Raw genomic sequence first — 25,266 nt, 5'->3', positions numbered from 1 at the left:
GAAAGAGAATTTCATATGTTACACCTGGGAAAAACCTGTAGTATTTTCAAATACATCCCTTCAGGGACAGAAGCTATGGAAGAAAACAAGGGACGCGTGGTGCATACAGAGAGTGTCTTCATAGCACAATTTCATCTTCATATTCCACGTATTACCTTCTCCCATAAGATTGGAATAAGTACATTTCTCTAGCTTTATCTTTAAAGGGGAAAAGTCGAAGTCAGACATATAATAATATACCTGCTCAAGGTGAAGCCCATTATGGACAATACAGAACAAAGTGGAGATTCCATTCTTCCTACTCCCAATGCAGTGCTTCTTCCTACTCTCATTCCTGGGCCCAGAACACTGATCCAATTATCTCTATTCCTGTACACCTCAAATCTGTTGTGCCCAGATGTGCTTGGAGCAATAGGGTATAGGTGTCACTCAAAGCTGCCAAGAAGCACTCTGCCTTTGATAGCCAGAGCTGCCCCAGGGTATGCAGTTGAGGCATCAGAAAGCATACCCTTTGGAAATGTAACAATTTCCAAAGCAGAATACTGTAATTTTCCAGATAGATTATTTTAATTATATAGTTTAACTCTAATAATAGCCCATGTGTGAACACTACAAAGTAATATATTTGCTAATCTCTCTACATAAAGTATATCTAGAAATATAAGGTTTACAAGTTTGGTTTTGGTCAATCTGAGGTTTTGAAAGATGTGAAAGCTGTATTGTTGCATATAATAGAGGCAGCCCTTCCTGGTTATAATTTTCTAATTGATATATTTTTATTTACATTTCAAGTAATTTCCCCTTTTCTTGGTCCCCACTCCCCGCAAGTCCCATAAGCCCTCTTCCCTCTCCCTGTTCCTCCATATACCCATTCCCACTTCCCTGTTCTGGAATTCCCCTATACTCTTGTACTGAGTCTTTCCAGAACCTGGTTATAATTTAAAAACCACCTTATTATTTATGACATGGAATTTTAGCATTGGGAAAAGAGGGATGATGTCACCTCGCGGGCCACAGTTGGGTATTATTACTTTAAGCTACCTTCTACAGGAATTGTCCTCTCCAATCATACCACCCTCTATGTAGACAGACATTATATGTCTTGTGTTTTACTACTGCAAATGGGCTACAAGAAACTGTCATAATAAAGATTCTTTACTGGGGACAGTGCTGTGGATAAATGAACTACCCTTTGTCTCAGGACAAGGAGTCCCATAGCTTCTGGCAGCATCTATGGAAACATCAGAGGTTAACCTAGTATTCTTAAGGCAGGTGTTACCTTAAACTCTTACATTGTTTGATACAGGGGTGTACTACTAGTCAAATTCAAACTCACAAGCAGCACTTCCTATAAGTGCTAAATTTTCATTTGTGCTTTCAGAAATCCTAGAGATATTTTGCGACTATATTTTGATTAATAATATGCCAACTCCTCCTCCTCCTCATTATCACCTCATTTTACACAAAATATTGCATTACTGTTCTCATATTGCAGTCTATCAACTTCCTGAAGTCCATTCAGCTTTGAATGTGAGTCCCATATCTAAAGTCTCAGTACAGTATTCAACATGTTAGCAATATTTTTGGGACACATTCAACCATGTGAGGACTCAGTATAAGGGGGCTTATCGCATCGCAACATCAAGGCTGTCAATCAAGTGCCCAGTGTCTAGGCCAGCATCTACTAGCTCCTAAGTACTTACAGCTGAACCTCTTTGTAGAGGGAATGAGTAATATAACTCCACTAAAGAAAGAAACTTTCCTGTTGGACCAGATTCTAACTCTAATTTTACAGATGAGGAGGCTGAAGCATTTTCATTTTAATAGGAATTTTAAAGGCAAAGCCCTTTGCTCTTCTAGGATGTTAATTTAATCTTGCATTTTGAATATGTTTTTTATACACCTGAACTGTAAGATTCATGGTAATAGACCCATGTAATCTGATTTTGTGTTTCTCCTTCCAATTGGCTTCGGTTGCCTCATATTGTGGGCTGATGTATTCATCTCCATTCCAAATACATGGCATGGTGCTTAGCCTGTAGGATTGTCTTAAATAAATGTATGAATGATTAATTTTTAAAAATGAATAATTTGTGCTTTTGAAGTCTTTCATGGGTTAGGTGTTAGGATGTGATTTTCTTTTCTTTAAAAATGGATCTTTCTGACAACTCTAATATTATTTCAATTTTACAGATGAGAGACCCAGAGTTTTACTGAGGCTGGGTGACATCCCTGTCATCATACAGCTAAAATGGGACACCTCATCCCAAACCTGGCAATCCCTACCTCAAGCTTAGTGTCTCAATTACTAAGAACTTAGATCTCTGTGCATCCAGAGTGTACCAACTGACTAAGCCAAAAAAGGGTTCTATCCCTTACATTTAAACTGAATACCAACTATTCTTTTGCTTCTCACTCTCAAAAAGGGAAGTTTGGGCATGTGGGTCTTTAGCCATTCAAAGTGTCCACATCTTACACCTTAGAGCCTCTGATTATGTGATGGAATCTAGCAGGTTATTCAGTCTATGAGAAAGGAAGAATAAGACAGAAGAATTCCACCTGCAGAGTTACGCATGATATACATTGTCTGGAAGAAGGTAAGAGAAAGAGGGAATTTCATTAGAAAACTATAATTGATACCAGTACATGAAATGGTATGAGAAATGGTGAGAGAAAAGGGTAAGTAGAAGAAACAAATTGCATTTCCAGGTAGATGGAACATGAGCTAAGGGCCAATGGCAGCGAACTTCCAAGCAGACATTACTATTTTATTAGGAGTCCTGGGGAGAAAGATGAGTATAGGACTCTTGGCACATTAAGAAATCTTCCAAGGACCTGGGAAAACAGTGAAGACTACAATGTGGGCTACACTAAATTTAAAATGCTTAGAGATTATTAAAACAGCAACATAGGCGTCTGGGTCAGAGTTCCAAATCTGTGAAGCATTGGAGCAACATAGGCAAAGCTTGTCCAGAGTCATAAATATTAAATCCTAAAGAATAGCATATCTTTGGAGACATAAACTCATGTACAGCATGGTGACTGCAGTTAGTAATTGCCATGCTTCAAAATGGCTAAAAAGTAATATATTAGGGATTCTCACCATAAAAGCAGATGAGGCAGATACTTATTACTTCAAGTCACTCAACCCTCAGTATGATCATATATCAAAATATCCCATCGTATACCAGATAAAAAATTGCTTCTTAATAAAGAAGAAAATCAGAATTAAAAAAACAAACATAAAGTGATACAGCCATGCATTTTATATCGAGGTCTTGTTATTAGAAGAAGCATCAAAATGTGTTACTTTTCCACATTTTATCTTGATGTAGGAATCAATTCTTTCTCAAGAGAACCCAGGAAATGGTACAGAAGATACGAGGATCCACTTAATTCTGTCTGAGCCCATGGGGATCTGATAGGTGAGTCTTCCCTCTTGAGAGAAGTATGTAATAAGGAATTAAAACTCAACTATAGGAAAATGCCCAGGGAAAGTTTGGAACAAATACTAAAACTTTCCTGCAGAGAAGTGAGCCAAAAAAAGGGGGGGGGATGCTTTTGCCCCACCCACTTGTTATGCATTCACATGGTTTAAAAGACTTAAGAAATAAGGTTGGGAGCAATGGATTTGTCTCAAAAATTCTGCTGCCAAGAAGAATCTCATTCTCTTTTGGCTTGGCACTCAGACAAATCCAGTCTAGCTGACAAAAGTAATTCAAGTGAGATATTTGACTAAAGATTGTCAATGTACTAGGCTTAGCATGTTTTTCTTTTTCTCTGACTCTGAAAAGGAAAACTTGTCTGTTTGTTAATGAAGTGCAGGTGTGTGTGAATAAAGAAAATGAAGAGGAAGCAGTCCAAAAGTCAAAAGAAGTGCCTCCAACCAACCCTAAGAACACAGGCAGGAGTTTACATTTATTTGTTAAAAAAAAAATCTATTGAGTTCGGATTCCTTCTTTCCTAGAAAATGTGTGAACTGCCAGGAAGTCTATTGTGGTAACTGAAAGTATGCTTGCTCTCAAGATTTATGCAAAGTAAAAAGAGGACATTTTCAAAAATGGAGGAACACTCCCCCACTGCTGGTGGGATTGCAAGATGGTACAATCACTATGGAAATCAGTGTGGCATTTCCTCAGAAAACTGGACATGACACTTTGTGAGGACCCTGCTATACCTCTCCTGGGTATATACCCAGAGGATTTCCCAGAATGCAATAAGGACACATACTCCACAATGTTCATAGCAGCCCCTTCTATAATAGCCAGAAGCTGAAAAGAACCCAGATGCCCCTCAATGGAGTAATGGATACAGAAAATGTGGTATATTTACACAATTGAATACTACTTTGCAATTAAAAACAATGAATTCATGAAATTTTTAGGCAAATGGTTGGAACTGGAAAATATCCTAAGTCAAGTAACCCAATCACAAAAGAATACACATGGAATGTAATCACGGATAAGTGGATATTAATTAGCCCAGAAGCTCTGAATACCCAAGACACAATTAGCATATCAAATGACTCCCATAATGAAGTAAGGAGAGGGCCCTGATCCTGGAAAGACTTGATCCAGCATTGGAGGGGAGTATCAGGACAGAGAAAAAGGAGGGAGGTGATTGGAGAATTGGTGGAGAGAAGAGTGCTTATGGGATATATGGGGAGGGGAGAACTGGGAAAGCATTTGGAATGTAAACAAAGAGTGTATAAAATAACAAAAAATATAGAATAAATGGAGGATGAAAATGGAATAGGAAATAATTGAGGATATAAAAGGAAAAGATGTGATCGCAAAGGAAGAGATGCTGCTGGGTTTCCACCTTCTTTCACACTCACATTAAGTTCACCTATAGTGATTAATTGTTGATTGGTCTCTTTCTTTCTTTCAGAACACAGACATAAAGTCCAATGACTGATACCCTTTAGAGAATAAAGCCTATGAGAGAATTGGGGCTAGTGCTTTATTTGGGTAGTGAGACATCACTGAATAAACTCACATCCAGTTCTAGTTCTTGGTAATCTTCCTCTTCTGTGATACTACAAACTTTCATTTTAGAAACACACTGTGCGAAGCTATCAATGTATCTGGGCTAGTTCTGAATATATATTTCATTTCCCAGATGGCAAACACCTGCTTTTCTTCTTTAAAGAAATCAGATTAAGCAGGACCCATGTGTCAGCAAGCCTGTCTATTCATCTATACGCCATTTTTTTTCCATGAGCAATGAACTCAGTGTAAAGCGTCTCCTTCAGCTATCTGGGAGCTTGTTGTTTAGGCTGGTCCTGCTCTGGCATAAATCATGTGAAGCATATCTTCAACTACATAAACTGGGAAATATATAATGTCAAAAAGTGCCTGATAATTTAATTAATGATTAAAATAGGGGCTCTTCAGTAGTTTTGCTAATCATAGTAATTTAATAAGCATGTCTATATCACACAAACATAAGTTTGTTGCACTTGATTTAGAAAGTCACTGAGCTTAGATTTTTAACACGCAATCAAACACAGCCAATAAAAATCAACCTTAATTTACACTTCTAGTGACCAAGTTGCCTCTAAATATTTAATAATCTTTTTCTCTGTGCAAAAATACTTCACATTTTGGAGAGAATATTAAAGCTATATTCATTAATATCTTTTATCTATTTTTATTTGTTAATCTATCATCTATCTATCAACCTCAACCACTCAATTAAACAATCAATCATGTAGCCGATGATCGCCTATGAAATAAAGTAAGACTTAAATAACAACTACTAACTGTTTTGCTTTCTGTCATTTTTAGAAAATTTTCCCACACTACCATGGCTGGGTAACTTTGTAAGTAGTCTCCATATGTAAGAAAGAGATGGAGTCAAACTCAATAGTGGAGTACTTACGGACTCCAAAACAATAAACCAGGGAAAAATGACTTAACAATTCCCAAATACCACTCTGCAGCTTATGGGTTTGAGATAAGAAACAGAGAGGGAACACAGTCTAACAGAATAGTCTTATAGGTCCCTAGGGCTTGACTTATGTCATCCTTCCTCTGCTCCTCTCCCTCTCCACCTCCCTCCCTCCTTCCTCCCGCCCCACCTCCCCTCTCCCTCTGTTTTTCATGTCTCCTTCCTCCTCTGACTCCTTCTGTTGCTTGTTAGTAAAATTTACCCTGTTTTCACTCACCTTCTTCTTCACTAACTATCTGATTCTCTGAGGAGAATGGAAATGAGCGAGTTGATATTATCTTCTGCTTTCTCCGGCTGTCTTTCCCCTGCAGCCATTATCCCAACAACAGAGGAAATTTCCAAGGTAAAACTATAAGAAGCCAGTGCTCTTATTTCTTCAAGCCTCCACAATATTCTCAATCAAGGGTTCTGCTGAGAGTTAGCAAAGGCTATTTCATTCAGCATCCATTTTCTTCCTTACTACAAACAAGAAAAAATGCTACCACTCTGTTTAAAGAGCCCACTTTGCCTCTTGGGTGACAGTGATTGGCAGTGCACAGAACTATCCCTCTGCTACCTCAGTCTCTCTTTCAAAGGAGCATATTGATTGCAAGACCAGTCTCTAAAGACAAGCAGAGGACATTCCTAGTCCTTGGCAAAATTGGAGAAGATCTTTCCCAATCTTACCTTAAGAGATAGATCCATCTGCTCAGAACTAATATTATTCATACCTCAAAACATTCCTGGATACTCAAATAAGTTTGCCAAGAGGACTTGACCACTTATAAGAGTCTCTTTAGCATATGGGTATTTTAATATTCTTACAGGGAGCTAAGCATAAGGAGATTCATCCTCTGTTTTCAAAGCTCAAACATACTTTCAAATATAAAGTATTAACTCTAACTCCAGAGTAAGGCAGAAAGCCTCCTTTTTCAATGCCTATAAAATTCCCTTAATTCTCCTCACAATAGTTTAAAGGACATGTGATTATAGAAGCATCTCCACTTAGTCCCTACCCACAATGACAAAAATCTAGGAGAATTACCTTCAGCGATTCTAAAATGTCTTTGACCGTGTGATGTTTGCAAAGAACATAAGACTTGTCAATACCAAAGCATAATCATTATATTGTTTTCCTAATAAAATGATAAGAAATTATTGGAAGGAAGCCTTTAAAACAATTGTGCTTATGACATAGATTAAAGTAAAGTGGTCCCATGACAGAAATCAAATTAATGACATCAGCTTAAAAATTGTTTTAAAGGAGCAGGAGAGATGGCTTTGATAGAAGCCTAAGAGCTTTTGTTTGTTCCCCAGAATCCAAGCAATATAAAGAGAGAACTGACTCCCAGGAGTGTCCTCTGACTTACTCCAAAGCACATGGCAAGTATATGCATGTGCCCACACATAAATAAAGAAAGAAAGGAAGGAAGGAAGAAAGTTAATTAATTTGAAATATTTTTTAAAAGACAACCACTCTGGAAATCAGTCTGGCGGTTCCTCCGAAAACTGGGCACCTCACTTCCAGAAGATCCTGCTATACCACTCCTGGGCATATACCCAGAGGATTCCCCACCATGCAATAAGGATACATGCTCTACTATGTTCATAGCAGCCCTATTTATAATTGCCAGATGCTGGAAAGAACCCAGGTATCCCTCAACAGAAGAGTGGATACAAAAAATGTGGTATATCTATACAATGGAGTACTATTCAGCCATTAGAAACAATGAATTCATGAAATTCTTAGGCAAATGGATGGAGCTAGAGAACATCATACTAAGTGAGGTAACCCTGACTCAAAAGGTGAATCATGGTATGCACTCACTAATAAGTGGTTATTAACCTAGAAAACTGGAATACCCAAAACATAATCCACACATCAAATGAGATACAAGAAGAAAGCAGGAGTGGTCCCTGGTTCTGGAAAGACTCAGTGAAACAGTATTTGGCAAAACCAGAACGGGGAACTGGGAAGGGGTGGGAGGGAGGACAGGGGAAGAGAAGGGGGCTTACGGGACTTTCGGGGAGTGGGGGGAGGCTAGAAAAGGGGAAATCATTTGAAATGTAAATAAATTATATCAAATAAAAAAAAAGACAAAAAAAAAAAAGAAATGTATATTAGTAGCATCATTAAAGTCAAAAAGTACCTAGCTTTTAAAAAAAAAAAAAAAAAAAGAAATGTCATTAGTTTGGGCATTTATTACTATCTTAGCAGATGAATTTAGAAATTTTTAAGTCCTATTGACCTAATTTGACAAATTGGCCATCATTTTACAATAGAAACTCAAATGCTCGCTTGCATTTAATTTGAGTCTAGAAGAAGCACTGCTTTTATCCAGGATTACATTACATATGAAAGATAGTAGAAGTACAAGCATTTTATAAGGGAGGGTCACTTGTACTACAGAGCAAAATAAAGCCTTTGATAACTGCGACAGAATAAATGGGTCGCTTTTTCTTGTGTCTGTGATGTATTAGAGAAGAGTTTCATCCTCTGTACACAGCTATGCACAACAAGACATGGCTGAGACACACAGCAGCATGTTTACACCCTCAGACATACCCCTCCTTCAGAACTGATGGCTTTTAAAGTGATTTTTGTTTCCCTATGAACCCAAGTATTGATTCTGGAATGTGCCTTGGCCTAAGACAACATCCTCATTTTTCCATGCTTTATTCGTGGTTCTCAATCTGTAGTGGACATCTTTTCTTTGTTTGCTCTTCTCTTGTGTAATATTTATTCTTCAGTATGAGAACACCCTCTTTGAAAGGTTTTCCTAATTGTAATCTCCATGCCTAATCTAGGTTGCTTTCTGTTGCTGTGATTATAAAAAACACTCTTAGACGAAAGAAACTTGGAAAGTGTTTAGTGAGCTTACGTTTCCTGGTTACAATCTATTGATGACAGAAGAAAGTTGGGGCAGCAACTCAAGCAGAAACTGGAGCAAAAGGCATAGAGATGCTGCTCTCTAACTAACAAGATCCTACCTAGGGATAGTGTTGTCCACATGTCCCGACCCTTCTACATCAATCATCAATTAACACACTCTCCAACAGTTATACCAACAGGTTAACCTGATAAAAGTCAGTCATCAATTGAAGTTTGTAACCTCTTCCTAGGAGACTCTAGGTTGTGTCAAATTGACAATAAAAACAATCAAGGACATTGCCCACCAGGTAAGTTTCCATTAACAAAACGGTTGAAGAAACTTCAGACATAGGAGATTTATTAAAAAGATCATTATGCTTTATAAAAGAAACTTTAGGAAGATGAAATTTCAATAGAAGATACAAAGTCAATGCAGAAAAAATAGGTGGGTCATATTTATTCAAGTGTTTGTCTTTGAAGTTTCTTGAACTGTAGTTATAAGTGAAAGGTAAGAAAAGAGAAGATGGAACAGAAACATTCTCAACTTTGGGAGGATATCCCAGAGATTTTCAACTACATGTTGTGCTTTCCAAGTTTAGAAAAGTTATATTAGTGATTTCTTTTTCTCTCCTGAAACACAAAAGCATGTAAGTTGTCAATTTTCATGATTGGAATTAGAGAAGAGAAAAACAACATCTGGCAGCATTTGTCCAAAAGATGATTATTTAAGGTCAGAGCTGTAGATGTTTCTAGAACTCTTGAGATTAGTCACAAAGCATCTAGCAGGAAGAGCTTTGTTTAATAAAAGTCATATTTTACCATAACAAGAAAGTTTGAATCCCATCTTCCTAAACAAATCTCACAGGAGTGGGGTACAGATATTTGGGAAGCCACAGGACCTGTCTGTATCAAGTCCATTCCACCAGCAGAGGAACAGAGGATTCATTTAGCATCAACTCTCCATGTGGCTGGTAGAAGCCACAGGTTTATCTAGAGTACAAGCCTTGTCCTCCAATCTTGTTTATTCCGTCAATAAATTTCCATAAATCTGTTCATTTAGCATCACCTCTCCAAGTGGCTGGTAGAAGCCACAGGTTTATCCAGAGTACAAACCTTGTCCTCCAATCTTGTTTATTCCATCAATAAATTTCCATAAATCTGTGCAAGTTTCCTCATATATGTAATCAATGCCACAAACTCCACAAAACTGGCCCATGGTAGAGAATGTGCCCTCTAACAGACAGCTAAAGGGAAAGAACAATCTTGTCTTTTCTCTCTCTTCTGGCAATCTCCCCTTTTAAGTATATTAAAATTTGCCAATAGGATAGAGGATTATTAATATTTGAAACAGATGTGTCTGTAGAAATATACACACTCACAAAATGCAAAAAAGTAGAGAATACCAGGGAATAGAGGAAGCTAACTAAAACTAAAGATATATGAAGAAGCCTTATGGAAATCCAGTATGCATAGGAATGTGTAAAGGAATTTGAACAGAAGTACAAAGGTGGGTGGACAATACTGTTCCCAGAAGATACAGTTATTAAGTGAAAATCACACAGGTAGTCACAGCCTACTTCCCTATGATTGACAGGTCAGGGAGACCCTGGAGGTACCCAAAACAATAAAAGCTATTTCTATGACTTTTGGTTGCTTACAGTATCTTTATTGCAAGCCACAACTGTTGAAGGCACCACTTATTTTGGATAAAGAACACAGAGAGGCTAATGTGGACTGAATTAGAAACTCCCCCTGCTCACTAGCTTTCATAGTTATTAGAAGGGATAGTGTAGGCTATCAAAGGAGAAATAATATCAATGTTCTCATGGAGTGCTAGACAATTCCAACCTTCCTAGCAAGCTGTGACAGCTGGTGCAATAATGGCATGATGATTACCATCTCGATGATAACCAAACCACCTTTTGAATAGCTGTTCCACAGGAGGTATTTTATACCTGGCACTATAAATCTGGTCAAAAGCTCATGAATGGAAATATTACAGGCCCTAGGAGGCAACTATTGTTCTTTTGCTAAATGGTCATGTTTGCAAACTGACTTATAAATACTTGGTTATAGAAGTTTGATATGTAACTGGTAGGAATTAATGCAGAGACATATAGCTAGTCAAAGTACCAAATATAAGTAACTGAATGCTTAACTATGGATTAGTCACCTATATTAACCTTTGCCTATCCAAGTATCCAAGCAGAAGGGTGGAAAAAGAATGTAAGAGCTGAAAGACGAGGAACAGAGCTGTAAAATGCATACTTCTGAGAGCATCGGGATTAGTGGACACATCAACAGCACCTACGGTTATCCACATAAGACCTGCACATGATCAATGTAGTCAAAGTTTCAACACAAATATGAGAGGGGATGCTAAGATCCCACCTTTGTCCAGGACATATCAATATTTATGTTTGCTGAGTGAAACAAAAGAGAAAAGTCACTCTCTTTTGGCCCATGCTCCAGTGGTTAGTTCCATACCTATGTGCACGTGGGAAGCACTAGTTGAACTTAGGGTGTTGTTATCCAAAAAGCAGGACATAAAGTTGGGAGAGGGATGAATGGGGGCACTAGGGAAAGTTGAAGGAAGGTCTTAGTGGATGGATAGGATAGAAATAAAATGTATACAGATTTCAAAGACTAAAGGAATAGTTCTTTCCAGGGTAAGAAAAATACTCTTATTTTTGGTGGTACTGAGGCGGGCTTTCCTTCCAACCAGCAGTACCTTCTGCCAGGAGCTGGCTGCCTACCTTCCTTGGTCCTTGATGCAATGGTTGCTGGTAGGCTCTGGGCACAGTACACCTCCCGGGTCTGGATCCCACCACCGCAGATTGGTCCTGTCTCATGCCAAAGTGGGTCCTGTTGCTCCAGAAGAAGAGAGACTTGGCATTCCTTCCATTCAGAGGCTCTCCAGGAATACCTGTTCAGTTTGATTTGTTTAAAAGAAGAAGAGGCCATGAGGAAAGTATACAGCTCCAAAGAAAGCAGGCAATGACATCAAAGGTGTAGAAAAATCTCTTTCTCGAGGTGGAGAAAGAAGCATCCTGGCTTTGCATTACTAAATCCCTTTTCTTTCCTACAGAAAGGTATAGATGTACACTGTAGAGACAGTACTTTGTGATCTGACCAAAGGAAGGAAAATAAAGCAAGCAATCAATATGTCTCAGCATAAAGTGGAGGAGAGAGAAGAATTAGAGGAAGGATCTGGAAACACAATGAGGCTCATAATTGGCAGCAGAAATTGTCACTGAGAGCTATTAGACAGACTTCCAGGTAACTGCATGCAAGTTAGCTTTCTTTTTCAATTAGGAGAGTAATGTATATTCTTGCAGATTTTCCTCTTCTCAAATGGACTCTAACATCTCAATCACAGTGTAGAAATCATTTTCTTCCCATTTAGCACCTTGACACTGGGATAATACAATTAAGATGAATTCATTAAAATGTGTGTTACATGTTTATTAAAATGTGTTAACACTGTGTATGTCACTATGCTCAGTCAACAAATATTTTTCAACACAAGTGGCATGAAGCTATTTAAACTGACTTAGAGATGAGTCTCCCTGGCTTATAATTAATTGTTTAGGAAACATTTTAAAGAAGATAAAACTAAAGTAGTAAAACACAATAGAGTTTATGTCCAATTTACAGAAAACAAAACTGTCAAAAGTCACACCTGGATTTACATCTTCAGACATACTTTCCTTGTATGGAAAGTCATTACTATAACTCACCACATCCTCATACATTCCCACAGACTCATCCCCTTACTAGTATAACAAAGAAACCCTGAGAACATTCTCAGATGTGAAGAAAGATTTCTCAGCTATGTGATTGCTTATAATAAAGTAAAATGTAATAATTATCACATGTCAGTAAGACCATTTTTTTCAGAAGTGAGAGTGAAATTGAAAATCAAGTAGCAAATATGAAAATACTGAAAAATCTTGTTAATGATTAAATACCTAGAAGTGAATGCCATCCTTCTCAAAAGCTTGAATGCCTAGAGGCATTTGTCTTTAAGGAGCTCGTCACAGACATGAAGATGCAGACAAGAAGATGCTCCACCCAGGAGTGCTCAAACTTCCTTTCTCTCCCTCAGCCTTATCACCTCACTTTTACTTGATTTCCCCAGACTCAAAGTTGTGTGGACAAGGGACTGCAGGGAGAAGGTTCAGCTGTGCAAGTGTGAGGCCCTGAGTTCAGACAGACAGCTCTCATGTGAGAAACCCAGTTGGGGTAAGAGAAATGAGGATTCCTAGAGCCTTCTGGTCAGCCAGTCTAAATGGATAAGTGAGTTTCAGAATTACAGAAGGATCTTGTCTTGAAAACAAGGTGAAGAGGAATTAAGGAAAATACCTGCTATCAATCTCTTGTCTCTACAAGTGTGTACACACACACACACACATTCACTCACATACACACATTTTTACATGTGCACATGGATACCCAACAAGACACCATGTACAAACATCTGTAGTGTGCACACACCAGGATAGTGATTTGTGACAAAGATGGAATTTGAGGTCTCAAGATCAAGTCATTTTTCTTATAGGTGAACACAAACAGGATTCTTCTAATTTACGGACAACAGAAAGATGGAGAGAAAATCAGGTCTCCCTGAATCATAAGGTAGAACTCCTCCAAAGAAATAGCTGTAAAGCAACCTATTCTCAACATCCTACCCTGCCCTGTTTGGGTGCATAAGTGAAGGACTTGGCTCTGAGCTATGGGACACTCTTGGCTTTGTTCTACGGCAAAGTGCAGTGAGGTTGGTGGCTGACTGTAGGACTGGATGGTTACTCAACTCTTCTCCGTTAGGCACTCTTATTTCTTGACTCTCTTAAGGCTCTCTGTCTAATACAGGGCTAGCTAGAGCAGCTGACTTGCAGCAAGTAAGACAGGCAACCAAGAAGTTTAGTATACAAGGTGATATAGACCATGCCTACTTCAGAATCTTACCACCCTGATCTAGATAGGAGCCTGACTACTTACTGGGCCTTCAACTTGATAAACTCGATCTCTATTTCCCCATTTACAAGCTGCGGCTAACACACCAAACACTGAACCTGGCATATAATAAAAGTTAATCTTCTTTCTATTCTTCTCTCCACTTCATCACTACTTTGAGTGTGTGTGTGTGTGTGTGTGTGTGTGTGTGCATATTCTTATTTTAATGTGAGACAGGGGCAAGTATCCCAGACTTGTTCTGAACTCACTCATTATGTAGCCAAAGATAAACTGGAACTTCTGATTCTTCTAACTCAAGCACCATAATATTCCAATTATAGGTCTGTAACATCACACCTGTTGTATGCAGTGGTAGTGACTGAACCTAGGGCCTCCTACGTGATAGTCAAGCATTTTTACCACTGATCTAAATTCCTATTTCTCCTGTCTCCTTATATCCTTCTCTGTATATTTGCCCATTTTTACCTCACTACACACACACACACACACACACACATGCATATGCACATATAAACACACATTTATTCATGAGGATTTCATGTTTCATCAATAGTCATATATTCGGCCTTACCTATCACTGTACCCTATATGTTCCAACATCATGCTGCTAGATAATTTGTGCCCTCTGAGTCAATAAGGCCATGACTATTGTGGGGATATCCAACCACTCTCTGATTGGATTTGAAGTCTATTTCCCAAGATGGAATTCATGCCTGGTACTATAAATCTGGTCACTAACCCATGGCTCAGATGTTCACGGGTTAGTTAAAACAACTTACTCTTGTATTACATATTCATGTTGTCAAACTGCCTTATGAATGTTTGTGCTTATATCCATAGATTTGTCTTGCTGTTGAGAGAAGCTTATTTTAAAATGGACACTGGTTAATGCAGAGACTAGTTAAATTAGTCAGAATAAGAGACTGTGTATTTGGCCACAAATGGGATGTTGCTATCAACCACTTTAATCCTACAATTCAAGAAAAATTGAAGACTATAGGTCAGAAAAGATGTTAGAGCCAGAGTCTGGTGAGGAGTGCTTTCCTTATACATGACATAGGCTGTTGTACATATAGTTAAAATTCTACTATAGATCAGGAATGGTGAGGAGCTGTGTTGGAAGGAAGTGTGAGGTGGATACAGGCAAGATTTATTGTACGTATATTTAAAATTATCAATGAAATTTTTTCATTTTTTCTTTTTTTGTTGGTTATTATATTTATTTGCATTTCAAATGTTACCCCACATTCTCGTTTCCCCTCTGAAAACCCCTTATCCCATCCCCTTCCCCTGCTTCTGTGAGGGTGCTCCTCCACCTACCTACCCACTCCCACCTCACTGCCCTACATCCCCCTACTCTGGGGCATTGAGCCTTCACAGGACCAAGAGCCTCTCCTCCCATTGATACCTTATAAGGTCATACTCTGCTACATATGGAACTGCAGCCATGGGTCCCCCCATGTGTACTCCTTGGTTGGTGGTTTAGTCCCTGGGAGCTCTGGGAGGTCTGGTTGGTTGATATTGTTGTTCCTCCTATGGAGTTACAAACCACTTCAGCTCCTTCAGTCATTCCCCTAACTCCTTCATTGGGGTCCCCATGCTCAGTCAGATGGCTGTCTGTGAGCTTCCATATCTGAATTGGTCAGGCTCTGGCAGAGAGTCTCAGGAGACAGCTATACCAGGCTCCTTTCAGAAAGCACTTACTGGCATCAGCCATAGTGTGAGGGTTTTGTGTCTGCAGATTGGATGGATCCCTAGATAGGCCAGTCTCTGCATGACCTTCCTTCATTTTAAATGTTTTTAAAATTTAAAATATTCTAGATTAGATATTTTTAATTTGACATTTCCATTTCAGCATATGAGGAATGGGGAAGAGTTCAGAAGCATTGAAAGTCAAACTAGGAAGGGGTTATCTTGTACAAACTGCTTTTTCAATTAATTTTCACAGCCCTGTAATAATTAGTGATGGATAGATTTTAGAAGTCATTATGAAAGAATATGAAAAGGAAAGTTTAATGACTAAGAAGTGTACATCAAGAAACAAAATCTCTGGTGGTAGCTCGTTAACTGGGAAGGCCCAACTTCCTCTCCCTAGCAAGTGACAAGAAAATCTCTAAAGAAAAACAGGGCCTTTATCACAACCACAATTGTTTTCTGTCCCTGAGAAAATACCAATGCTGCAAGAGGAGGAGAGAAAAGCATCCCAGGAAAGAGCTTGTGCGCCTTGTGAAATGTGGGTCACTTCACACCTCGCTCATCTCTTTCACTCTCCGTTTTCCAAAAGCCTCAGTGATGTTTAGTCACAAATCACCCAGCAGCCATGAAAACGCAGCACCCTGAATCTTACCAACCTGAGAAAGCATGTCTCTAGGATCTGACAGAATAAGAAATCAAAAAAGTATACACTCTGCTAAATGAAATTCTTGTTTCCTCAGAAGTGCTTGTGGCGATGGGCTTTGGCAAAGGTTGGCTCTCCAGCCACAAACATTCTCTTTAATGACTGAGCCTGTGTCAAAGACCAGGCTTCTTTGCAAACCCCTGTCTCCAACTCTGGGGCCTTTCAACACATCCTCATTTTTGCCCTCCTGCTCAGGAGTGGAATATGGAGTCTTAGAAACCAGGGACCTATGTCTTCTGTGGAAGCAACCGTTGTAAGTGGCTTCCAGGAGTGTAGATAAATACCAAAGGAAAGTAGTGAATGAATTTCCATGCCCCCTACTCTGGCATATGTGTAGGATTAATTTGCCTTTTTCCTGACTGTCTAGCTGTAAAGAATAAACATGTCATTACATTTAGGGTATCAAAATAAATAATTTAAGTAGTGAAAAATAGCATCCAACATTTCCTGCCACTTATTCCATGGCAGGCTTTGCCTTAGTGAGTGCATAGTGCTTCAACTTATATTCTTAATAACTGCATAAGAAAACATTTTTTACTATTAAATATGAGATAATGGTCATGAAACTAATGTCTCCAATGTCACACAGCACGTGGTCGAATAGAAGTCAGAATCGAGTGCACTTGACTCTGTTGTGGCAGAGAATAGGACAGCCACAAAGCTTTCCTCTGGTAAAACCGAATGTAAGGTCAGTACACAACAGGTGCTCTGCTTGCCTGGTTATTCCAAGAACTAGCAAGTACTGGTACTGGTTGGAGGAACTGTATCTGGGGAATTGTATCTGACAAATATCTACCACTGGTCCTTGTGATCCTGTCAGCAATGCCTATACAATAGCATTTCTCACTATCGAGACAATCCTTCTTCTAGTCACACAGAAACATGGTTTAGAATCCCTGTCCATGAATTGTTTTGTAATTACGCTCTTGTAGTTTTACCGGGTTAGATTTCAGCACTTTAGATAGAGGAAAGTTAGTTACAAGGTGGAGAAAATAAAAACAAAGCAAAAAACTTCCTAGCTCCATCCATTTCCTGCAAAATTCATGATGTTCTCATTTTTAATAGCTAAACAATATTCCACTTGGTAAATTAACCATATTTTCTGTACTCATTCTTTGGTTGAAGGACATCTGAGTTGTTTCCAGCTTCTGGCTATTACAAATATGACTGCTATAAAGATAGTAGAACATGTGTCTTTGTGGTATGGAGAGCATCTTCTGGATATATGCCCAAGAGTGGTATATCTGGGTCTTCAGATAGAACTATTTTCAATTTTCTGAGGAGCAACCAGATTGATTACAAGAGTGGTCGTACAAGTTTGCAATACCACCAGCAATGGAGGAGTACTCTTTCTCCATATCCTCACCAGCATGTGCTGTCACTTGAGGTTTTGATCTTAGCCATTCTGATTGGTGTAAGGTGGATTCTCAGCGTCATTTTAATTTGAATTTCCATGATGACTAAGGGCTTTGAATATTACTTTAAGTGCTTCTTGGCCATTTGAGATTCTTTTGTAGTGAATTCTCTGTTTAACTCTGTATCCCGTTTTAAAATTGGATTATTGGTTTTTTGGAGGTTAACTTCTTGAGTTCTTTATATATTTTGGATATTAGCCCTCTATTGAATGGAGGGTTAGTGAAGATATTTTCCTAATATGTAGGTTTCTGATTTGCCCTGTTGATATCTTTTGCCTTACAGAAGTTTTTACTTTCATGAGGTCCCATTCATCAATCATTGATCCCTGAGCCTGAGCCATCGGTGTTCTGTTTAAGAAATTTCCCCATGCCAATGATTTTGTGGCTCTTTCCCACTTTGTCTTCTCTTAGACTCAATGTATCTGCTTTTATGTTGAGGTCCTTGAGCCACTTGGACATGAGCTTTGTGAAGGTGATAAATTGGGACCTCTTTTCACTCTTCTACAATCAGACTGCCAGTTAGACAAGTACCATTTATTCTGCTTGTGAAAATTCAAATCATCACTACCAGTTGCCAAAGTAAAATTTCTATAAGGTAAGTAAGTGAGTGACTGTTTTAAGAAACCCTTGAAATACACTGCCTCATATTGCTTCCTTTTGGTCCCTGCTATTAGTGAATGAACATATCTACAGTCATCCAAACCACCCCCACATTCCTGAGTAGGGGAACATTAGGACTGGAAATATGAATTATATTCAAGACTACAACTCTTAAAGCAGAGCTTGGTGAAGAGAGTAAGGTGAAGAGAACAGAGACTGAATCCAGAAATTGCTTGATAAGCAGCCTCCATCAAGAATGGTGTGTCCACCCTTCCTTTCCTCATGGCATTCTGACCATGACTGCTCTGAGTGATTTCAGACAGCAGGAAGGGCGACAGTTTCCAAAACCCAGGGAAGATGTCTGCCTTCCAGTGGGTTTCAGAATCTAGCATGGAATCATACCAGCAGGAAAACAGAGATGGACACAGAAAGCCTCATCATGGAAGATCTGAGTCCTGATTGGAAAGGGCAGAGAGGAGAGAGATCCAGAGAGACATTGATGTTCTAGGATGTCATCGAGCATGTTCAAAAGTCAAGCTGGGGAAAATGCTTGCCTGTACCCATAATGCACAGAGGCCAGTGTGGTGGGGGAGATGTTTCCAGGGAAGAGACCCCCCCAAACCTAACTACATAGAGAATCTTTCAGGACAGTATAAAGGTGATGGTTTCCCAAAGTCAATAACAAATCATGAAAATTTGGGGTGGTAGTGGCAACAAGATGAAATAATGTAAGTGTCAAAAGGATCACCAAGGAGGGAAATGAAGAATGAAGATAAGGGTGAAAGAAATGATAAGAGAGAAATATTTGTAAGCCTAGGGTAGCCAGACTGCAACAATCCTGCCGAGAATGGAGCAAAGAAATTGCATCCTAGATGCCCTTTGAAGGTGGAAACAGCTGTCTAAGATTAAGCACAGGATAAAGGAAAAAAGGAAGAATGACAAATGAACATTGCATTCCTTTCTTGCTCACATATAAATAGTTAAACTCCTTGACATTGAAGACTCAGCAGATGGAGCTCCAGAAAGATGTTAAAATTCCAGATACCAGGGAGAGAGACATGGATAGGCATTGTAAGTGAGCAACTCAGCCCTTTCCTTTCTGTTTGCATCCTAGAATCTAGTTTCTGAACCAATGAACTCATGTCTACAGACTGTTACCCATTGGTGGTCAATCTGCATATTTGCATTAGGTATAAATACTAAGATATGAGATTCTGTCATTCTCAGATGCAGCCTAGAAAACAGGATAATCAAATCATCAACCACAGCAGCAAGAAAAGTAAAATCAACAATATTATGGGGCTGAAGAAACAGTTCAGTGGTTAAGAGCACTTACTGCTTTTGCAGAAGACCCAAGTTCAGTTTCCAGGGCCCAAGTCAGGCAGATCACAACCACCTGTAGCTACAGCTTCTAGGAATCCAACACCCTCTTCTGGCCTCCCCAAGCACCTGCACTCATTGACACATGTACAAACATGTACACCTGTAAACATCTAATTAAAAGTAAAAATATATCCTAAAAAGAGCAATAAAAATGAATGTGAAGCTGAGAAGGAGAATGGATGAGGATACTGGGAATTGGGGGCTTGGAGAGAGGCAGGATGGATGCTAGGGTCAATATGTATTGTGTAAATTCAAAGAATAAAAATATTAACTATTGTAAAAAAAAAAGCCAGTGTTCACTCAAAGACCAATCTTTTATTCAAAGAAATACATTTCTCATATAAAATGCAGGAGACAAAAAAAAAAAAAAAAAAAAAAAAAAAAGGTCTAGGCTAGGTCAGGGCAACTTGAAGTCCTAGAATTAAGCAAGTCAGGCAGCATGGATTTCTGAGTGATGTCCAACTCAAGGAATTCTATAACCAACCAACCTATAAAGAAAGGGGAAGTTTATAGTTCCCATTTCCTGTTGGGGCAGCTTTTCTAAATGAACAAAGCAAATATATATATACACTCAGCACAGATTCTTTAAATAATGGGTCATAAAGTGATTCTAAGATCACAAGAAACCAATTCTGCTGCAGCCTCTAGCCTTTCTTTTCTTTTTTTTTTTTTTTTTTTTTGGTTTTTCGACACAGGATTTCTCTGTATAGCCCTGGCTGTCCTGGAACTCACTCTGTAGACCAGGCTGGCCTCGAACTCAGAAATCCGCCTGTCTCTGCCTCCCAAGTGCTGGGATTACAGGCGTGCGCCACCATACCCGGCTTGCCTCTAGCCTTTCTAAGCTTTGACACTTTCATAAGGCTCGAGGCTGCTTAAAGCATGGGCTCCCTCTCTCCCTCCTCAAATGGCTGAGATATGAAGCCCAGAACATGTGATAGAATCTTAAGTGATTTAATGATGACAGATTGATAGAATAATTGCATTAGTTAACGGTCATGTTTTGATTGAACACATATAGATTTGCAAACACTCCTGGAATTGAAACTCTGACAAAAGGTATTCAAATTAAATGTGTGCGTATATTAAAAATCAGTGCTCTGCAGCGTGACTAATTTATGATAATGTCTGTTGTCCTTTGAAAGTTGTAAATGCACTTGGAAAAGAATTAACTTGTCTTTTTTTTTCCTGAACAGACTATCAACATAAGAGAACTGGTCAAGCCTTTATACATTTTATGCTCTAGTAATTTTTTATTGGATAGAGTGGGCTATTGATTATGGAAAGCTACTCTGAATTGCAAGGCTCTCTGCTCTGCAGCAGATGGCTTTGCTAGCCAAACTCCACATATGTATTATTAATAGACTTCTATGGTTATGCACAGCACTTAACAGTACGTTAACTTCCTTACACTAACTGGGGAACAGATCTTCTGTCCAGGAGGACTCATGAAACCACATTCGCCAGTAATAGATAGATCCAATAAAAAGGTGCCAATGTCCCGAGGAAATAATTTCAAATCCTTAGAAAACTTGTTTCGTTTCTGAAACAGAGTCTCCACAGTGTTCCAGGGTTCCAGGGTATGGCTCCTTTATTTCTCAATTGCTGCAGAAATTTGTTTAATTTAAGCAACTTAAAACTACGCGTCTTTAAAGGATCCATTAATCTATCTGACAACTCTTTATCGAGCTTGTATTATGTGTGGGGTGTTGGGTGCACTGAGAGAAATCAATGGGAGAAGATTTAAAAGGTGCGATTGGTAATGTGTGTTAGAAGCCAAGTTGTGAACAAATCCAGACTGTGATCTCACTCCTAAACCTATCTGAGGTAATGGTTACAGCCAATGAAAACAGAAGCTTTTTAATCCAGAAAATCAGAGGTGATATCAGAGGAGACCATCTGAGACTGCATCACTGTCTGGGGTAGTTTCTACCTATTATCTTCATTGAGCTAATTTCAGATTCTTTTTACAAAAACACCTACTTTCCTTTGCTTCACACACATTATATGAAAATTGTATGCGTGCAATACCATATGCATGCAAAATATTGTTCTGGATCTTTCTGGCACTTCATTTACCCAGACATTCATTTACCCAGTGATTAGCAAGCATTGACTATGAGCCAAACACTCTTCTATGTGCTCTTGGAAGGAAAGAAGAAAGGAAATAAGAGGATGGAGTGAGGGAAAAAGGACAGAAGTTAGGAAGGGGACAAAGGGAGGGAGGTAAGAAGGGGGAAAGGGAGGGAAAAGGGACAGAAGGAAGATAGGTAGGGACAGAGGGAAGGAGGGAGAGAGGGAGGGAGGAAGGAGAGAGAGAGGGAGGGAGGAGGGAGGGAGCAAGGCAGGCCAGCTTTACCAATGTGTGGGTTCCCATATGAAAACATCATTGCTAAGCACTCATAGGCAATGTGTAGGTACTATTATTTCTAGAAGAGCATGTTTTTCAAGATTCTCTGGATGAACAAATCAATGTTTTCTGTTTCCTCCTTTCTGATTAACTTCGTGAGAGACTGAAGCAGATTTTGAAGAGAAATAGCCCCCAAAGCACTTCCTTATTTTGCCACAGGGCAAAGAAAAAAAGGAGAATGGATGGAAAGAAGAAGGTTTATGGGACATATGGGGAGGGGGGGATCCAGGAAAGGGGAAATCATTTGGAATGTAAACAAAGAATATAGAAAATAAAAATATTAAGAAAAAAAAACAGTGATGCTCGGTTTTCAGCCACACTTTGCCTAACATTCTGGCAGGTTCTATCAAAATCCTAGTTTCCAGAGTTTACACAAAGAAGAAAGAATTTTATCTAGAAAATCTAAAATTGAGCTCAGTGCATAAAATGAGATGTGAGGGATATCTGAGCTGATCTCTGGAGCCACGCAATAAGCAAATCAAAAGGGAATGTGGGAGCTTGGAAATGCCTCTCAGCATGAGTTGGCACAGACACACTTCTTGCCAAGGGTTTCTACCCTACTGATAATAAGGATAAATTCACACATACCAGCAGTGAGGAGAGAAGGGTTGTGTCACAGAACCTATCTATTCTGTGCTAGGCCAAGGTACAGAAACCACGTTTAATAAATTGTCATTTCTCTGTGGTAATGTTGCATGGTCCAGGTGGCACTGTTAGCCATGTAGCTTCTACCTTGAAATTTTCTAAGAGATTTATTCACCATTTGTCACTGTCACCATATCGTAGAGCTGCTTGCTATTCAGTTTCAAATTTCAAATGATTATGTAAGAGGAAGAACAGCCATTTTCATATGAAAACTTGTCTACCACCCACAGGTGATAGAACTTGCTGGCAGGAGGTGTCATTTTTAACAAAGATGTCTTGCAAGTGACTCTCAACATCCTTGTATGATCATTACAAGTTCTTTCACAAGAATGGGGTTCTCTTAGCAGCTACTTCCCAATGCTGGTCTGTCCTACTTCTTTGACATGAAGAGATTAGCGTGTGACAGACACCTGTCCTTTGCTTTATTAGGACTTCACAGTACACAAGGCTGCCTCACCTTGCACAGTGTTTGAAAGCATTGGCGTGTGGATCTAATACTTTGGACCTTCACTATGATTTGGGGATAAAAACAAGGCCTCTATCAACCCCCTTCTACTTCTCTGTCCTGGTATTCCCCTACAATGCTGGGACAAGCATTTTCAGGACCAGGGACCTCTCTTTCCTTCTTCTTGGAAGTCATCTTATATGTGAATTGTGTCTTGGATATTCAGAGTTTCTGCTAATATCCACTTATCAGTGACTGTATTCCAAGTGTGTTCTTTTGTGATTGGGTTACCTCACTTAGGATGATATTTTCCAGGGCAGAGGGAAGAGGGCTTATGGAATTTATGGGGAGCAAGGAACCATATAGAGAAAATCATTTTTGAATGTAAACAAAGAATATTGAAAATAAAAAATTATTAAAAAATAAAAAAAAACCCAAGGCCCCAGGCATTTTATGCATTGCATGCCTTTTAGTGTCTGAGTACAGAAAATAATACGCAGTGGTAGAGAAGAATCCCACAGAACTCAAGGTCACAGGTGAAAAGGAGGCTCATCTCCTTCCCACACTTACCTCCCTCAGGTAAAATGTTTAATGTCATCCTGTTGGTGAGGAGAAAAGTGTGCATCTGCTAAGAAACTGTGTGAAGTTGGAGAAGGGTATTGCTTGAGCTATCCTTGAGGCTATGTCAAAAGCACTCTACTGAGAGGAGACAAGGGTGTGTACAGCACTAACCCTTAGTTCTAAAGTGTTCACAGCAGGACTAGTTATTGTCTCATTTCAAATTAAGTTACCCAATTTCCAACATGTTCTATTCTCAGCAGCACCTCTAAGCTGGCTCCTTTTGGTTAGGCTTTTTTCCACACACTGCTGCTCTAAGCACTGACAGACACTGGTCACAGCTGTGGTGAGTCTGTAGCACCCAGCTGCTGAGGCATCCTCAACACTACACTGGGGGAAAAGTGGGTGTTTTCAGGAGATAAATCTCTTCTCCCTCACCTGCTTTTCTTGGAGAATCTATCCCCTAATTTCCAAAGTGGTTAGATATTCCCTTTTTCCTCAAAGAAATAATATATCAAACCCAAATAGATCTTGTTTAAATAAAATTTCTCTACTAATAGTATTTAGTTCTATAAGTGGTACTGACTAAGACCATTACAGCATTCCAGAAGTTTCTCTCTCCACCTAATATTAGTATTTTATTTGTTAACAACTCATATGCCAGAAATAAGTTTTATATATTTTATTTGTTTGTTTTTTCATGTACAGTGTACATGTCTATGTACATGAAGGGAGGGTCATCTGTCTATTGTGCTCTATGACATCTCCCTACATTTAACCCTGGACTCAGCACAGAATGAGAACTCTGTTTATTTATTTAATGATTGAACATGTTTTCTACAGAAAAGACAGAGGAAGGGTAAAGCCAAATCACAATGTGAGGGTTTAATCAAAACAATGTGAAAATGCCTAGAACCATGCATTTTCCTGCTATGGAAAAAATGGATTGAATTAAATTGTTTGATGTATGTGGACACTCACGAATTCTGGGATAGAGATAGGGGCATTTGTGTTCCTTAATAGATTTTTGTTTTCATTTTCATTGCTCACAATGAATTTTAATCACCAATGTCAAATGAGAGACAAAAGGAGATGTGCAGCCTTTATGCTGTGTGCTGTATCTTTCCTGTGGTAGAAGCCACAGCCCAGAACCCAGATAAACAGGAAGAGTGGCTGGTGCTGATTTCTCTGTTGTTGTACATTTGTTTTCCTGCCCATAACCAAGGAGAAGCATTAGTTAACACATCGCTCTCCACAGGCAACACTGATTGGTACTTCAGGAATTCCTCCAAGAAGCTCGTTTTCAGCAGATTGACCATTTGAAAAGGTTTTATCTTTTGTTTTTAAGTCAATGTCAAACTCAGGCCTGTGTTGAACCAGCAGAATTGGAGGGCCAGCTTGTCATCAGACTAACCTAAGTCTCTATTTCCAGACATTAAGTATCAATGAATGAAGGATCTTACTTTGGGTACATAGTTATCCCAGTCCCAACCTAGTTTGTTAAGGAATAACATAACAGTTAAGTGTGTTTTGGTATACATGTCTTAACTTGAGTGAGTCTTCATGGTGAGAGTCTCACAGGATGAGAAACTCTCCTCATCTATGAAGCCTTCATCTTTGGTTCATTTATGCCTT

General features: G+C 39.0%; 1 protein-coding gene across 1 annotated transcript in view; it reads right to left on the bottom strand.

Moving 5' to 3' along the window:
- Positions 1–25,266, bottom strand: part of Thsd7b (thrombospondin type 1 domain containing 7B) — a 949,886-nt gene that overhangs the window by 587,756 nt on the left and 336,864 nt on the right. The window contains exon 5 of the mRNA XM_052200991.1: positions 11,560–11,729. Within this exon, the coding sequence (XP_052056951.1) occupies positions 11,560–11,729 (170 nt within the window). The remainder of the gene's footprint in view (positions 1–11,559; positions 11,730–25,266) is intronic.

This window comes from Apodemus sylvaticus, chromosome 12, assembly GCF_947179515.1.
Source record: "Apodemus sylvaticus chromosome 12, mApoSyl1.1, whole genome shotgun sequence".
NCBI lineage: Eukaryota > Metazoa > Chordata > Mammalia > Rodentia > Muridae > Apodemus > Apodemus sylvaticus.
Note: the sequence above shows the minus strand (reverse complement) of the source record. Positions and strands in the feature narration are given on the sequence as shown.